The sequence below is a fragment of the Pochonia chlamydosporia genome, chromosome 1 (assembly GCF_001653235.2).
Source record: "Pochonia chlamydosporia 170 chromosome 1, whole genome shotgun sequence".
NCBI lineage: Eukaryota > Fungi > Ascomycota > Sordariomycetes > Hypocreales > Clavicipitaceae > Pochonia > Pochonia chlamydosporia.
This window is the reverse complement of record NC_035790.1, coordinates 7,760,970-7,777,706: the sequence shown is the minus strand read 5'-3', so window position 1 is coordinate 7,777,706 and position 16,737 is coordinate 7,760,970. Positions and strand designations below refer to the sequence as shown.

The window sequence follows — 16,737 nt, the reverse complement described above, 5'->3', positions numbered from 1 at the left end:
CGGTTGGTCAGCCTAACTTGGCAACCCAGGCAGGGTTCAATAAGCGAGTCTCTTTCGCTCAAAAGCCTTTGAACATCCCACCTTGTCGAGGACATCAGTTCTAGTCTTAGCGAATCACGCTGTTTAGTGTCATGGAGTAGCCGAAGGATCTTTGAAGAAGCTCGAGCCAAGTGGGTTATCGTTCCAGAACGACAAGCAAATACATTGGAACACCATCAAAGAAGGGAGCCGCCTGTAGCTCCATGCCTTCATTCCTTTACTGTCCTGCTTGAGTTGTGGCAAGGCGAAGGAAGAGAAGGGGATGGAAGCGGCAATGGTACTGAATTGGGCCATAAGTTTGATCTTATTCGTGGCAAATCCAATGAACTTTCGCGGCTATGGTTACAAATTTGCGGTGACCATTCGCTGACAATTGTTCAGATTGAGCCTGTCTAATATGGCGTGGGCAATTTGTTTTCAATTACGCTCTTACCGTCTGCGACGGAAAATTCCCGAAGCAGATTGTGCCGAACCTAGCGAGAGGCCATCATTTTAGTTGCGTTGTTTCTCGAGGTCATGTTACAGGTTGTCCCTGGCCGGTGCACCGGCCTGCATTGTCAAAAGTAAGAATGACAGAGGTCCGGAGGATGTGGAAGTATTGAGGCTGCCAAATGGACTGTGGCGGCCCTGGATGAGGCGTTCATGGCGAGTGGGAACCTGGAAAACGAGCAAATTTGCCCAATGAAGATGAGCTTTGGAAACTGGATGAACCAGACCAAATCAAACATGGTTGTACCACACCCACGGAGCAAGGGCCGTGGCTTTTACCCAAGAGAGACAGGAGCATGGCATGGCATGGCCGGACATGGGTGTGAGTAGGCATGGAGGCTATTCAAGTTGACCAGGGCCCTTGGAGCGGCAAGATTGACCGGATGGCATGCACCATGTTTGGCCGGTTGTCGCGCCGTGTTCACGACGATGGTGGTCAGTATGGAGCATTTAGTGTGGTCGGCATACTTGGTTGGACTGGAAGGCATCTCGACGACAAATTTGGGTTTGGAACGAACGAGGCCGCGTGGAGCAATCAATCGCACCCACCAACAGACGACCTGTATACGTGAGTATTGCCTTGAAGGTCTCAATGCAAGTTGCAAGGGTAATTCCGACTTGTTGCTTACTACGGCCGGCGACACAGCGGTTTGTGAACCAACGACGAAAAACATGCTGGCAAGTTGAGGGGAGTTAGTTGTGCATCAGCCTTGTTTCCTATTTCTTTTCCTCTTTTTCCCCCTTCTTTCTTGGCCCTTGCCTTACTTCTATTATCGTCACAACTTGCAGTGGTAGTGGCAACTCAAAAGTTCTACACGGAGTTGCACAGCAAAAGGGCTTGATTGAGTAGCACTGCCTCCGATGTTACCTCCTGCAGTTTTTGGATGTGTCCGGCGTTCATCATCTGCACGAGTGCACAGGTCAAGGGAACTTTTTGAATTTTGTATTTTTTTCTCTTGGTCGTTCACCCCTTGCGATCGACAGAGGACGGTTTGGACTCTGAGAGCCACCTACCTATCCCTCTATATGTTTCGGGTATACAGTGACTTACTTTGTGCTAAAGTTGGTAGGTAGGTCAGTCTGTCTGTTGAGCTAGACTGAGCATGTTTGAGAGTGATGGCCTCGGCTGGCCGATGGTCCCCAGACTAACATGTTATTTGGTTACAGACACGGATTGCATGTCACGATTTTCTTTGACATGTGCTACGTCAAGTCCAATGTTTTTCTCCCCCCAAATGACCCTTAGCACATCAATCAAGTCTCATGGCGCCTGATTGGGGGGCTGGGCAAGTCCCGAGTTTTTAGCTTGGTGCCAATGGCAGGCGACTGGTATGTCTTCACATCCCTTGCAAAGTAAAACTTTGTCTCTGGATGTCATTCTCAATTTGCACCCCCTGCAAGCAGTCGGCTGGCTGGACCAATTCTGGTCTAAAGTACGCAGCACAGTGATTTCTTTGGTCGAGACAGGCGCCAACGAAACGCACCAGCCAATTTGTGGTCGGCACTTATTAGTTGCGTTGGGCTTTCCAATGGTTGTCCATGCCACTCGCCAAGTTCAATGTTCTTTGGCCACGACTTACCGCCACATGCGGTTCGACTTGAGCTTGATGCTCTGGACTCGAGCAAGTGGGTGCGAAGTAACTTTAAACGAAGAGCAATGTCTTGGGCAGGTTGGATTGGATTGTTTCTATTCCGTGGGCATGCAATCATCAATTGGTCGATCGGCGGACGCCAGATGGACTGTCTCTATGGTCGCGCCCTGGCCTGTTTGCTGGCGACATTGTCCCCCCCTGCAAGTTTTCGTGCGGAATATAGTCTGGCGACAGGAGTTGAAAGTCAAGTTAGGTTGGAATATGCTCAGTCTCTCCTTGCATGATGATACCCCTGGGTTTCTGCATTTCTGGATCTGAAAAAGCTATCCTGCTTGCATGGAAGAAGGGGACTATTATTCGCCCACGAGGCATTGCTCGAGCGGATACTTTGTAATTTGTCTCTTGTTGAGGTTTGTCACGTCTGCACTGCAAAGAAGTTGATAGTGTCAGTATTTTTTCTCGCAACCAAACCAACCAAAACCAGGCTGGGGTTTTGGGATCGTGCTGCCAATACCAATTCCAATACCGATACCCTCGCCAACGCCAACGCCAACGCCAACAATGGAGGGAGAGGGAGGGAGGGAGGGGTCAAGCGAGAGTTGGAGACATGGGAAGCAGATTGCAAAACCAATACAGTTAAATGGTCAAGCCACACCAACACATCAAATAACTTGGGTACGGCCGTGTCTGGTCTGATTTGGTCTGGGTAGAGTGCTTGACGTAACTCGACGCCGCGTGGTTAAAGCACCTTGGTTTATCCAATGAGGATTGGTTGGATCCGTTGTGGTCGTTGACATTGCAGATTATTGTCAAGTCTGGTGCTTTATGAATGGTGCTTGGCTCGGCTTGGTTTAGGGAGCCAGCACCAAGTGAGGAGCGTGTATTATTGTTCTGGTATACGGAGTAAGGAGTATTGCTTGACTCTCTCGTTCTGTCTGTCTCCTTTGTTGGACACACACCACAGCAGACGGGCACACGCCCCCCTTCTCATCACTTCTGCGTGGTCTATGGAGTATGTATGCACAATCTGCCCACCCTCGTTGCGTTCCATGTCCCATTTATTTTTGTTCCTCGAGTCTGTCTACTTGTTGTATTGGGTTTTGTTGGCGCGCACCCGGCGCTTCCTCGCTCTGGTTTCCCTTGAGGGTATCAAATCACGTCTTCTTGTAGACTCTATTGAGTGAGCTCAACTCGTACTGTACATGCCCATGCCCTGAGAGTACCTAGGTACTTTGCCAATTTGTTCCCGACTGGACTGTATTGAATTGACGGTACGCATGCATTGACGCATTGCAAAGATACTGTAAGTGCACCCACATGGTCGTCGTCTTGATCCATTCATTCACCCATCCATCCTCGTTCCGTGCTCTCACTCCTCTTCCTTCTCGATGCTAGGGGGGTGAGGCCAGGAGGCAACAAACCAACCCAAACCAAACCAAACAAGACCAGACCAGATTAGACCAGATTAGACGGGCAGGGCATTGGTTTGCTTTGCTTCTCTTCGCTTTGCTTTGCTTTGCTTTGCTTTGCTTTGCTTTGCTTGCATATTCAAGAGCCCTGATTTCTGCAATCTGCATCGTCTTGTCTTGTCGCAGACCCCGGTTTGGTCTCTCTTCGATTAGACGCCAGTCACATCTCTGACTTGTTCTCTTCTCTTTATTACTTTCCAGCCAACTCACCCACTCACTCACTCCCAATCTTGCCAACCTTTTGTTCCTCTTTATTAGTCTTGTCTGGCAGACCCAGACATTTTTGCATGCCCATCCACACGTCAAGTGTAAGCATTCGGCATTTTACCCGAAACGAGCCAATTGCCTGTCGTGCCTGAGGTCGCCGACTGTTGGATTGAAATTGGACTTGGGACTTGGGACTTGGGACTTGGCTTGACTTGACTTGACTTGACTTTGACGTGGACAAGACGAACGTGGCCAGGCGTGGCTTTGGCCCTTGACTTCCAGTCATCACTCCAGTCATCACCAGGCACCTGGATTCTGCTTGCTGTCTGGTCTTGCTGTCTTCCTGTCTCGTCTCATCTCGTCTGGTCTGATCTGCTCAACCACCTGCCTGTCGTCTCTCCCAGCCCTTTTCACACGCACAGTTTTCTTCCTCTTTTCTTTTTAAGCTTTTCGTTCTTGCTTGCGTCTTTCATTATTCTGTTGTACAGCAGCACCACGAGACCCACGTTTTCTTGGCCATCATCCATCCATCCATTAATCTATCCATCCACTTACCATTTGCCCCAGGCAATACAAAATTGCATCTCCCGTCTCGAGGCTGCAAAGCGATTGAGGTATCAAGACAGGTCGTTCAGACTATCCTTGCCCCAACCAATTATCCCGGATGATCCTAAGGAATCCGACCATTGCAAGATAAATCCGGCAACAGTTGATTATTATATCACACCAATCAAGCACCAGGGGTATTACGGTGTTAACTTTGTCCAAGTTCCCACTTCGTCATCCTTGTCTTTGATTCTCTCTTCTTGACTCACTCGTTGCATTCTCATCTCTCTTTTTTTATTTTAACTCATTTCTTTTACACTTGTACCTTTTTTCCCCTTCCCTCTTCGTTTCTTTTTCTATCTTCCCTCCCTCTTCCTTTCGTCTGGTCGGATTCTGCAATACGCACTTCCCGCTTCCTCCCGACGGACAATACACTCACACACATACGCATTCGCATACGCATACGCATACGCATAACGATTACGCATTTTGGCTCGTTTTCGCGCGCGTCATGGAGGAACAAGCTGGTGCTAAGAACAGCAACACGCCGCCGACTGAGGCCAAGTCGCAGTCGCCTGCTTCAACATCGGCACAAATGCAACCATCTGGGAGAACCGATGCAGCAGCCACGCCATCAGCAACTCGACCAACTTTGTCAGAAGAACCGTCTGCACCAACTGCTCAAGCTGGCAATGCTTCTGCCACGGGGGACATTGCGACTACGACGACGAATGCTACTACTAGGAGTACGACTACGACTACGACCACGGCTCATCAACCAAAGCAGGAGAATGGTGTTTCCAGCCCAGGCGAGGGTGCATCCAGCAGACACGGCGCAGCTGAGCAAGCAGACAAAGACGAACAAACGCCACCCATGTGAGTTGTCAAATGTTTCCTTTCCCCATCCTAGCTCACAACACTCCGGTTTTGGGACCTTGTCTTGGTCTTGGACTTGGACCTGGTCTTGGGGTCTCGGGTCCTGGGTCTTGGCTCCCATGATAGTCCTGTCCTGGCCCACGGACTCTGCGCCTCTGTGCCACCTCAAATTGGTTTTGTGGCTTTGTGTGCCTTCAGCCCATTCGCAAACTAATAGTTTGCTATCGTGGCCACGGCCACTCTCCCTGGCTTTTCACTTTTCCAAAGCTGGCTTGCATTTTGCCGGCTTGCTACTTTGGCCACAAGCCCAAAAGAGCGGTCATCGCTGGTCTGGTCCGGTCCGGTCCCAGAAGTCTGGGTCTGGGTCTGGGTCTTGTTGAGGCAATCTATCTATGTATCTGTCTGTCTCTCTTCGACGTACAGAGTACACTGCATTCAACTTGAATGCAAACTGGTGTTGATGGCTGGGTTTGCCGTGATTTGCACATTGGCCTCGACATTCGATGTTGCTAGCACTCTCGCAACTTGGCTGAGATGGGACTACTCAAAAGGCAATTGGAAGTTTTTCGAATACCCTTGACGAGCTGTTCTGGATGTTCTGGATGTTCTGGCTTGTTCGATTTTCTTGGCTCGCCTTGGTTGGACCATGGATGTCATCTGTCGGGTCATCAATTCGCCAGCTGGTACGAAGTAATGCACCAGGCCAAACCGGACCCGACAAAACCACACACCGTTTCACCTGGGCGTCCATTTGATTATACCTGCCGTTTTTTCCAGAGTATTCGCGCTTGGCTCTTTCCCTTTTTGCTTGTTCAAAACATCAATTTTCCCAACTTCCCAATTTCCCACTTGGTACTTGAAGTTAGTACCGAAACACAGACCAGGGCTATGTGCGTTGCAGAGGCCAATGAACAATGATGCAAGAGGCAAGTCTCGTTGTTCTCCTCTTTGCGTTCAACTATCTCGTACCATACTGTATCTCTTTTGTTTTTTTAACCCATTTTCTTTTCCCTTGCTGTCTGTGCCTTTACTTGAAGCAACCCACTCCCCACTCGGTCCTCCGTTCCACCGGCAATTTTTCTGTCACTTCTCAACAACCAAGAGGTCACTCTTGCGCACTCGCATACTCGCGTACCCGCTGCGAGTCAGACAAATCACACGAGCTGGGCAGCCAATGCAACTCCTCAGCAATATATGTGCGTAAATAGGGAGCACAGAAACTGGAGCCTATTTTCGGAGCTGCTGCCGCGTCGCATTCACAGCATAGCTCACGATTAGGGTCGAGGTTACGACTAGGTGTCAAGTGCCCAATGTACCATTGTATTATTGCATGATCCAAAGTGGATATTTCGATATTTCGATATTTCGACCCAGTGGTCAATCTCAAGCTTCGTCCTCAAGTCTCTCGTCGAGCGGTGCTGGAACTGGTCGCAGTGGTGCCCGGTTCAAACAACTTCTGGTTTCCCAACCACAACCACAGCCGGCTGGAGGGCCTAGCACCTTCGCCCTTGTTTCATCGACACTTGGCTTTTCGTGGCCATTCGTGTCCGTTGATCAATGTGGTGTGACGCCAACGGTTTATGCGCGCAAACATAAGCCGGCCCCCCCTTGGCTGTTTGATCCGCCAAACTGCACCCGGCTCACAGTCTCTGTTCCAATCCATGTGGACGGTCACACCATTTACTAGAGGGCGGAAAGGAGGTAGCAACAGGTGTTGATGTTATCAAGCGCTTCGAATCAGTCTCTTATCAGGTGTTGCCGGCCTCAGTCCTCAGTTGGGTTGTCGGCGGAGGCCAAGCAGGCAAGTGATCAAGTCACACAAACCTGCAACTGCGCATTTTAGGATTCCTTTTTGCCCTCTTTTGCCTCTCGAACGTTTTACTTCATCTGTCACAATTCCTTTGCGCATCACATGTTGGTTGTGCGACGACTCGGGTTGCCAAAGACGTAGTACTGAACCGTTTTGTTGTTTCAATCATCAAGTTTCTTTCTTTTTTTTTTTTGGGGGGGGGGGGGGGGGGGGCATTCTTTTCAAGTACATCCCAGGACCGGAGCAGGGTCATATCCATGACACAGACTCAACTTCACATGCGAGCGCAACAGGGGATACTCCGATTACATCTACTAACATGATATTAGACGGTTGAACGGCAACAAACCTCGAACAGAGGATAACGAGGGTGAGAGTGAATTGAGCGACCCGGACAGCAACGTAGCATTCCACGAACTAGAAGACGAGATTGTAGTGAGCGGGCGGAACGGTAAAGGGGCACCAAGGATGCCAAGCAGGCGCCAGACTACTGGAGCCAACGAGGACGAGGTGATGGAGGATGCACCGGAGGAGCCTGCAGGTTCCCATTACCCTAAACGGAAACGGACTTCTATCTTCAATGATTTGAGCGAGAGCAAGCTCGAGAGCGCTCACACTTCAGCTCCCACAAGATCACCTTCATCACCTACTGGCGCGACGAAACCAAAGCCCAACCGCCAGAGTCTTGGTGGCCCAGGAAAAGGCGTTCTACTTGGAACTTGGAGGGACTCTGACGTTAGAGACCATGAAAGGAAGCACGCTGTCATCGGCTTCATCGATGTTAGGGACCGCCTGCGAACTCGACTTTTGCCCAACACCAAATATGGGGAATCATTAGCAGAGGAATTCCCACTTCCTCCTGGTCCTGGTGGTAGCTGGGTCACATTCGAGCGCATTATATTTTCTGACCATTTGATCGGCTTGGACCACTTCCAAGTAAAGGAGTACACCCGACTTCGACTAGACGCCACATCGGAAGACACCGAGGAAGAACGTGTCAAAGCTGAGCACGCTGCCGTCGAAGAGGCCAAGCGTCGTGTTAGCGAAAACCCTGCCCTGGAGAACCCGTTGCAGTCTGCTGCTATCGCATACGGCGTCGATGTACCAGAAGCACTTCAAGTCCCTGTTCGACCAGACCTCAAGCGCAGAAGGGTCAGCGGCGGATTTGCTGCTATCAACCCAGCACCGCCTGAGCTTGCGCCTGAGCCGGCCTCAATCCCAACTCAGCAGCAGTCTATGGCAGCTCACCAAAATCAATTTTCGATTGAATCACTGCCAGGCACTCGGCCCACACGCATTCTTGTCGGGTACTGGAGGCCATCCAGCGAACCCGATCCAAGGGATCGCCACGCCGTGTATGGTATCCTTGGTCAGAATGACATGTTCCGCGTCAAGGTGGTGCGAGAAACAAGGGATGGTCGATTTGTCGACGGCAACTTTCCATCTGGAGCCGGTGCTCTGTGGATTCCTTACGAAGAGGTTGAGTTTGAGCCTCATTTGGAGTCCATTAGCCCTAACAGGCAAGCGATGAAGGAATACTGCCGTGTTCGACAATATCAGCTGGATCATGGCGAGACATCCGCTGAGCGTGTTCAGAATGAGGAGGATGCAGTGAAGAAAGCACTCCTACGAGTAAAATCAATGCCGTCCAAGAACCCCCTCAACCCCACGGTCCCAACCTTTACGGCTTCTCCACAAGGCGATGGCGATGATGCCATCAACAGGCGGCATGGTTACAGTGGCCACGAGCTGCGCCAGTCACGTAGAACTGAGCCACGGCCTATCAGAGCCTCAATCAACGAGAACGACTTACGCGGCAGCCGACTTCAAAGTGTAGACGCTGTGGAGAGGACAAACGCTCTAGCACGCCGCGAGATCGCAAGAGCCGAAGCCGCTCAGGTAAGGGCAGATCGCCATGCGCTTCATAGGGAGCGTGCTGCGGCGGCGGCTGCCGCGGATACTGTTACTGCTGCTAATGCCGCCGCTGCTGCTGCCGCTGCCGCCTCCAACATGCCACTGGAGCACCATCCCAACACGAACGGTAGAATGCTTTTCCACGAGTCGGACGATATGCAACGGCTGAATAAAGTATGGGCGCGCCAGGAGACGCTTCGCATGAAGGGTGGCCCAGATGATGCCAAGATTTATGATGGCATCAAATATGAACGCAAGGCGACAGGACCATTTATGGGAAAGCTTGTATCACAAGGTACTATTATCAATATTGACGGCGAGGATTATGTGGAATATCGTGTTCTCACCAAGCCCTCGTTCTTCTGAGAGTCGCAAAAGCTACTTTGGCACGCAAATTGCGAAGATACGGCAGTTTTAGTTCTGGACTTCTGGGATTTCGAAGACAACCAACAATGTGAGAGGTTGGCCATACTGTCGACATGTCATATATGGGCTGTAGGGAGAGTAGGCCCTCTTAGCTTGCTCATTGCAAAGATGGACCGGGAAAACAGAATGAACGATTACATTCGGCTGCGTCGAGCATCTCGGATACAGACGCAAATCAGGAGTGGTTTTATGTTCGGCATGCGTTTGGCAGACGCAAGGGGTAGGCAAAACTAGAATGGTCCATGGCCCAGGCCAGCGCACCTTGCGACTGGGGGATTCGCTTTTTGGCGCTCCTTTTTTTTCTCAGACACAAAATCGTTTGTCATTTAAATGCTGTATTTGTTATTCTTTTCTGTTGAGAATCCGAATTCGAGAAAGATGGGAAGTTGCGGACCGGGGGGATGAGCCAGGCAACGGCAGGGCCTCGGAACCTGGTTTTCACCTGTCTAGGGTTGGCGATGCTTACAGGTGTACAAGCTAGGAAACAAAGAAAACGAGTTTGGGGATCTCATAGTGGCATCCTATCAGGGGTGTGAATAACGGGTGGTGAAAGACTATGGACGGCCGACATCATTGTGGACCCGGAGCGTGGAGTTTAGGGATCTGGTTGACTTTCCTCTTGTACAGTTTGTTCTTGTGTTTTTTTGTCGAGGTATACCCAATATGGAAGAAGCACGTTTGGTAAAAGTCGATAAGAATGCTTAATATTCTTGTTAACCGGCCTCACCTGCGTAGTCGTCTCATGATTCAAGGGTTACGCGGGCTTCAGCATCGGTGTCTGTAAATGTGACTTCCATTGCCGCTTGGGCTGGTGATTTGAGTTCAACATTGGAAATACACAAAAGACGAAATCGTGTAAGAGTCGTAGCGTGTATGTCCCGAACTACGAAACTACAACCCAAGTATGACGGTGACAATGAGTCTAGACGTATACATTAGATACAGGGCGAAAACTACCTTCATTCGATGCACCTAAAGTCGGTTGTGGGAAAGATATGAATGTAATATTTGGTAATGGTCTTGCTCCAAAATAGGCCTGTCGTAACAAAACACGAATTCAGCAACAGGGGTAGGATACTTGCCCTTGGTTTCTTAACACTGATGTGTGGCAATGGTTGTTTGCCTGGGACGATTGATGTTTATTGGTGGGGGAGAGGTTGTTCTCTGATGTTGTGGAATTTGCTTTGGTGGGCCTGTAGCGACATGAGTGATGTGTACGGAGGATGTGAATAGTCCGTCGTAATAAGAGTTGTACATGACAGAGGCGAGTGTTAATGACAAGTGTTGAAGTTGAATTCAACTACGTGCTAAAATACTATGTGTGTCGAGTCACTGACAAGCGGAATAATTAGATTTGTGCCATACCAGTGACAATGTCACATTTGTTGAAAATGTGAAATAGTAATAAAACGAAGAATGGCGCCAGCAGAATCAACAAGACGAAACCCCGAGTACCCTGCATGAATTACGGAAAATAAACACCCCCATTCGGTTTCTGGCTTCTGATACCAGCATTACGCCAACTTTGATCGTTATTCCCGCATCAAACTCGTCATCGGGGAAGGACTATGGCAACTTTAGCTCTGTAGCTAGTTAGACTTTTTGCGTGTGGTAGCCGTACGTCACTTGAAAGTGCTAATAGTCCCAGGTTTTGTGAGGCTTTCTTATGATTTCGAGTACATATGTCGGCGCCAAGCCGTCCACGGAGAAACCCGGGAAGGATGCCGGCGCAATAGGACGAACGAAGATTTGATAGTTGTCCTCGCCGTAAGAGTCAGCCGTTTCCGTCCCTACGGCCAGTGGGAATGCCAAATCCACCGCTCCGGAAGTTGACTCGGAGGAGCCCCTCCAACCAAGTTGTCGGCTGGCACAACGCCAAACACGTAGTAGAGGCTTGGGAGTATTGGAGGGACCGGTAGGATAATGCTCTTGTACGTGAACTGAGATGATCAGATGAGCCCCTGACGGATTCCTCCTGTCGAGTGCCGTCTTGACGCCGAGAACTAACATGGAGCAGGGGCTGACCTGAAACACGTTTCTTTCTATTGGAGAAGGAGGCCCATTTAATAGCTCTGATAAAGGCCGTTCTCGCATCTCAGGGCCTTCGGTCTGGAAATTCACAATTTTTTCACTGACCACGATGTGTGGCGAGCCCTCCAAGAGCAGCTGAATCGGCTTAACACTCGCTGGGGCATGTGCCTCTCTTTCGCAGCTGAGTATAAGGCTTTGACTCGCAACATCACAAGGGGAAATGACTACAGTAGACTGACTTCGGGTCGCATCGATGGGATAGTCCTCACCATCTATTGTAATCGATGTCCAAGTTGGAGACCTAGTTCTGTTGGAGCTTGACCGGACAACCATAGGAACCCTATTCAATCTTTGACATGGCTGGTTGGTTCCAACGACGATTCCAATAGATTTCGGAGATGAAGTGGAAGACTGCTGATAACAATTCATCTCCAAAATCGCGTGATTTTGAAAGCTTCCTTCCATGCGGTGAAGAGCTCTTGTGATCATTATGCCTTGGTTTGTTAAGGAAAATGGTCCTGGAGTGCGCCGATATCGAATGTCGGTAGACTGTCGGAAACACCTGATAGACGGCGCCAGTACTCCGGAGAAGTAAGTTTGCTCCCGATCCCGTCGAAGGTCCCTTGAGACGATGGCATCCTTGTTATGCCACGCAAAGAGTGAATCATCGTCATAACGGTTTGCAAGCTCCCGTTGAAACCTGTAAAATGCCTGTTCGCGCCCCTCCCCATAGATCAAGGGCAAAGCCAGGTCAAATATGCCTAACAGTGAATACGTCTCATCTTCCTCAACCGTTGTCTCTCGTTCGGACGCCCATGACAATTTAGACGCTATGGAAGCTCGGAGCAAATTCTGAGGGACGAAAGCGACTAAATTTTCGACATCAATTTTAGTAATGCTTGAAATATCTTGAGCTAAGAACTCTCGAGTGCCGAGAAATTCCCAGTTACTGTTTAGGAAAACGACAGTTGGCGGGGCAAGAAGTTCTTGCAAGGTCCATCCTCGGCGAAACCAATTGGATTGCCTCATTAAATCTGATACTTGCGATGTGGTTTCGTTCTGAGCGGTAGCCACCACATCAACAAGATATGCGTAGCATACAACGGCATCTCTATACCACCGGAACATTGCGTTTATGGCCTCTTGTGTATCTCCAGGACTCGTTTTATCGATACAGCATGTATCCATCCATGCCCATTCGAAGCCTTGTGAGGCAGCAAAGTCGCAGTACCGTACAAGCTTTAACCATCCCGTGCTCTTCAGCCTCCCGAGGCGAAGGCGACGAAAATCGGTCTTCATGTCCTGATAGGTGACTTCTTGGACGCCGTCATCATTCGTTGGAATCCAGGTGTGAGATAGCACAGCATATGGAGGGAGCGGGTTCCCCCTCCCAGGCAGCTCATCATTTTCATGGAGTAAATACGTTGTCGTATTGAGCAGCCTCATTTCAGAGGATGAATCCTTCGTAACGATTGCTATAGTCGTCGTTAACAGATCTAAAGAATCTAAACCATGGAAACCAAGACCAATATTGGAATCAACCCCTTCAATGTCCCCTCCCTGCTGTGAAACCAAAGCATGGCTGCTCTGCATTTCAGCTTCACTTTAGGAGCCGAATATGTCTCGGGACACTATCCAGCAGCCTTGCAATTGATGCCCAATATCTGCGTCGTGTAACCTGCAAAATGCAGATAGATGGTTCCTCGAGTGTGCGTGATTATTTCGTTGAACCTGCACAGTTGCAACACATTCGGTTTCAATATGTCCATTGAATTCACTGACGGAACCCTTGGCTCATCACCTTTCTCTCTTCTCCCACAGATTCCGGCGATAGTGTCCGAATGGTGTGCTTTGATACCCTTGGTATTTCATCTAGCTACTCCGCGCGAGGATTATATCACGATCGGAGAAGTCTCGCTTCTAGGGCGCATCTGCGTCCCATTGCTTCCCAGGCTCGGCGCGCTCTTAGGACTGGCACGACTCCTCAACGGCGGTCCTAAACACCTCGACTATGCCAGCTTTGGTGCCGGGGGGTCGAGTCGGACGGTGTGGGATGTGAAATGGGGAAGCGTCTTCCCAGCTGCAAACGGTGCTGCCGTGGTCTGGATAAGCGACTATCTCAGACGAAGAACGAAACCAGGTGTTGTAGATATGCCAGAGGACGATTCAACCAATCTTCAGAACACGATTACATCGTCCACTACGTCAGATACCTCCCAGGCTCGCAAGGAGTCGACTGGCAACAATGCTGGTCCCCGTCGCTATCAAACCCTCCACGTGTACAACTTCGAGTTCATACCTAAATCAGCGAACCAAGAACGCGTTAGTTTGGTTTCCTCAAGGGCAGTGAACATCTGTGAATATCTATTCATGACAGCTGTCGTCATCATTCTCTGTGTTCTCGGCGCCTATGGAACTGCCGTCGTCATATTTTGCACCATGGTCTCGCAACTTGTAGGCCGGAGCATCACGGCCATTCGGCCATCCACATACCTGGAGAATACGGAGCTGCATGACGCCGGTATGCTAGTAGCAGCACACCAGAATGCCGTCGAATGGCATCTGTACATTGGAAATCGTGCAATTGTCGACACCCTTCTTAATAAGCCCATGGTAAGTTTCCCAGACGGTCCTGGGGCGAAGTTGGCTGGACGGTGGTTCGAAGTTGCCCACATACTCCAGCTTGCATCCATGACGTACATAGCAGCTCAAAAGGGCTGGGATGGCGTATTTCTGCTTCTGCTTATCACCGGGTATGACGTGTACCGGTTCCTCACTCGAGGACACAGTCTTGCTCGTGCTTGGCTGTATGCCGAAGGTGTGGATGCAAAAGTTGCAACCTTTCGGTTTAGCGGACGGACACCGATGCTGGGTGCGGTAGAACTCTTCAAGGGTAGAGGAAGGGAGGCATGGATGGACTTGATTCTAGTGCCTCATCCGCGGAGAGAAGCGTGGTTGAGAGTGATTCGTGGACAGAGCGATCTGGGCGAGGGTCTAGATCATGGCGACAGGCGTTGGGTTGAGTATATGTCCAAGGCAGCGCTGGCAGCGTTTGGGAAGTTGTTAGACGAGTTTCAAACAACCGGGGCAACCACCTAATGTTTGAGTGCAAGTCAAGCAGGCACGAACCAGAAAGGAATCTCAACCTACCAACCTACTAGGTAGGTAGGGATGTGGTGTGTGCTCAGTCGCAGATCTTTCACGTGGTGGTCCAAGCTGGCAAGTGATATCGTATCAGTGTCTACAGTCTGTGGTCCAATGTATTTGAACATATGCAAGTATACACTAACACAGCTCAATATGCCTCAGCACACAACGAGATATGCGATACCTTTCCCTGTTCAAATACTTCTGACCCCCCACTGTAATGGCACACACTCACAATGACCCGGCTGAAAGCTCTTATATCTTGCATATTTACATGCTTCTTGAATTCTAAATGCGCTCAAAAATTTTCTCTATCCACTTTGACAAGGTCCAGTTCATTTCATATTCACATCCCGCTTGCATCAACCACACCCATTGCTCGGCTTATTTATCCTGTTCCTCCTCCTTCTCGGGCTCTTCGTATCCCTCAACTTTCATGTCTTTCAATCCCAGCTCTTCCTCCTCCTCCTCTGTCCTCTCATAGTTCTCCTTCTTAATCTTGGGGTCGGGAGCAGGGGGGTCCACCAGCGGTTGAACAAAGCTGCTTGCAAATGGATCTGTCAAAATGACGGTAAACTCCTTCTCGCCCTTGATAGCCGCGTCTAAACCTGCAAAGAAAGTATCCCACTGCGTCTTCTCAGGGGTGCTTAATGAATCACCGCCTTGTCCGGGGCCACTTGCTTCAAATATTTGGCTGTGGAGGTCGTTGCGAACCTGTGTAAGAAGACCCTCGACGGTGGTGAAGCGACCGCCTAGAGTTCCGGGGTTTACCTGCAGTTGGAGTTCGGGGCATTCGAGACCACATGTTTCAGATTTGAGAATATCGCGCGCGAGATCGGTGGAGTCTTGGACAGTCAGGGTGATTTTCTCGCCTTGCTCGGGAATTTCGCCGCCCGTCTTCACGTCGTTGGACCGGTAGCCACAGTGGTCGCAGACGGTAGACATGAGGACGACTTGCTTGAAGTGTGGAATATCCACCATCTTCATGTGTGTTGTGCATGGATGCATGCAACCGGGGCAACTGGCTGGGAAGCTATATACTTCGTTCGGAATGATCTCGCCGTCCTCAGTGAGGCCGGGGTTGGAGAATTCAGCAGGAGCATCGGCACTGTCTCCTATGCCGAGGGATGCATTTTGCTCAGGAGTGCGGATGAATTCGCGCTTTTCCCATTTTCCTACACCGTCTTTGAGATCCGGTGCGATGAAGGAGTTTCCGGCTGGGTCATCGACGTAGAAGCGGAAAGGGAATGCGTCCCCAGCAAGCATAGAGCGCCCCTTGGCGATGATCTCGGCGACCTTTTCAGCTACTTCGGGAGATTGTTCTTTGCGAGCTTGTTGATTCATCTCGAGGTCGTCAAGAACGGTGGTTAGGAGACCCTCGACGTTTGTGAGTTGGCCACGGCCGGCGGGGATTTCGAGATCCATTTCGATGAATTTGACAGTCGCGGTGTCGGACTTGACAACTTGGCGGGAGAAGTCTTCGAGTGCCGTAAGACGTAGCTCGTAGTGTGTTCCCTTTGGTTGAACTGTGCCAGCCGCTTGGATTTCATTGTTTTGCACGTTGCAGTGCTCGCAGGAGAAGGACATGATGACTACTTCTCGGAAGTAGGGGATTGCTGTGAGAAGGAGACGAGTGACGCCCTAGAAGTATGCTTGTTAGTATACAACATTTCCACGAAATCTTTTAGCGGCGGAAAGCTTACATTCTCGCCGCAATTCATGCAAAGCGACTCAATCTCCTCAACAGGACGGTACTGGTCGTCCTCGGCAGTGGCGCCATTTGTGGTAGCAGACACACCTTCGACCTTGTTTCCGATAGATTCGAAAAACTCGGTAGGGTTCTGTGTCGTCTCTTCTTTCTTGTCGTCTGCAGACATATTGCTACTGTGGTGTTTCTGTTCGCAACGAGTAAAGAAATTTTGTAGTCCGTCTGCAAGTGACTCTGATGGAGGGGCAATGAAATTTTTGGAGGGGCAAATCTGAACATTGAACCAGACCTTATGTCATTCCAGTCCGCTAGCGCAACATTGAAGGCTGGCAGAGGGTCTGGGGAGAAAATAGTGGTTCGGCAGCCGGGTTTTGGCGCTAGAAGGCAACTGAAGCTTCCAGCAGCCACTAAGAGCTCAGATGTCCAGTGCCTCGAAAGAAAGCTGTCCAATAGCATTCGTCCATTTTCTACTCACTGCCAGGC

General features: G+C 50.1%; 3 protein-coding genes across 3 annotated transcripts; 2 read left to right on the top strand and 1 right to left on the bottom strand.

Annotated features, from left to right (window-relative positions):
* Positions 1-4,853: 4,853 nt before the first annotated feature.
* VFPPC_02053 (tRNA splicing endonuclease subunit) lies at positions 4,854-9,308 on the top strand (the record flags this gene model as incomplete). Its single annotated transcript, XM_022428261.1, has 2 exons — positions 4,854-5,218; positions 7,358-9,308. The coding sequence occupies 2 exons, from the start codon at positions 4,854-4,856 to the stop codon at positions 9,306-9,308; spliced, it is 2,316 nt and encodes a 771-aa protein (XP_022284110.1).
* A 3,852-nt stretch (positions 9,309-13,160) lies between these two features.
* On the top strand, positions 13,161-14,498 carry VFPPC_13197 (hypothetical protein; the record flags this gene model as incomplete). The annotated part of the gene is made up of 1 exon (XM_018290974.1): positions 13,161-14,498. One exon carries the CDS (start codon positions 13,161-13,163, stop codon positions 14,496-14,498), a length of 1,338 nt encoding a protein of 445 aa, XP_018138835.1.
* A 432-nt stretch (positions 14,499-14,930) lies between these two features.
* Positions 14,931-16,423, bottom strand: VFPPC_02051 (zinc finger protein zpr1; the record flags this gene model as incomplete). Its single annotated transcript, XM_022428260.1, has 2 exons — positions 14,931-16,187; positions 16,250-16,423. The coding sequence occupies 2 exons, from the start codon at positions 16,421-16,423 to the stop codon at positions 14,931-14,933; spliced, it is 1,431 nt and encodes a 476-aa protein (XP_022284109.1).
* Positions 16,424-16,737: the final 314 nt, after the last annotated feature.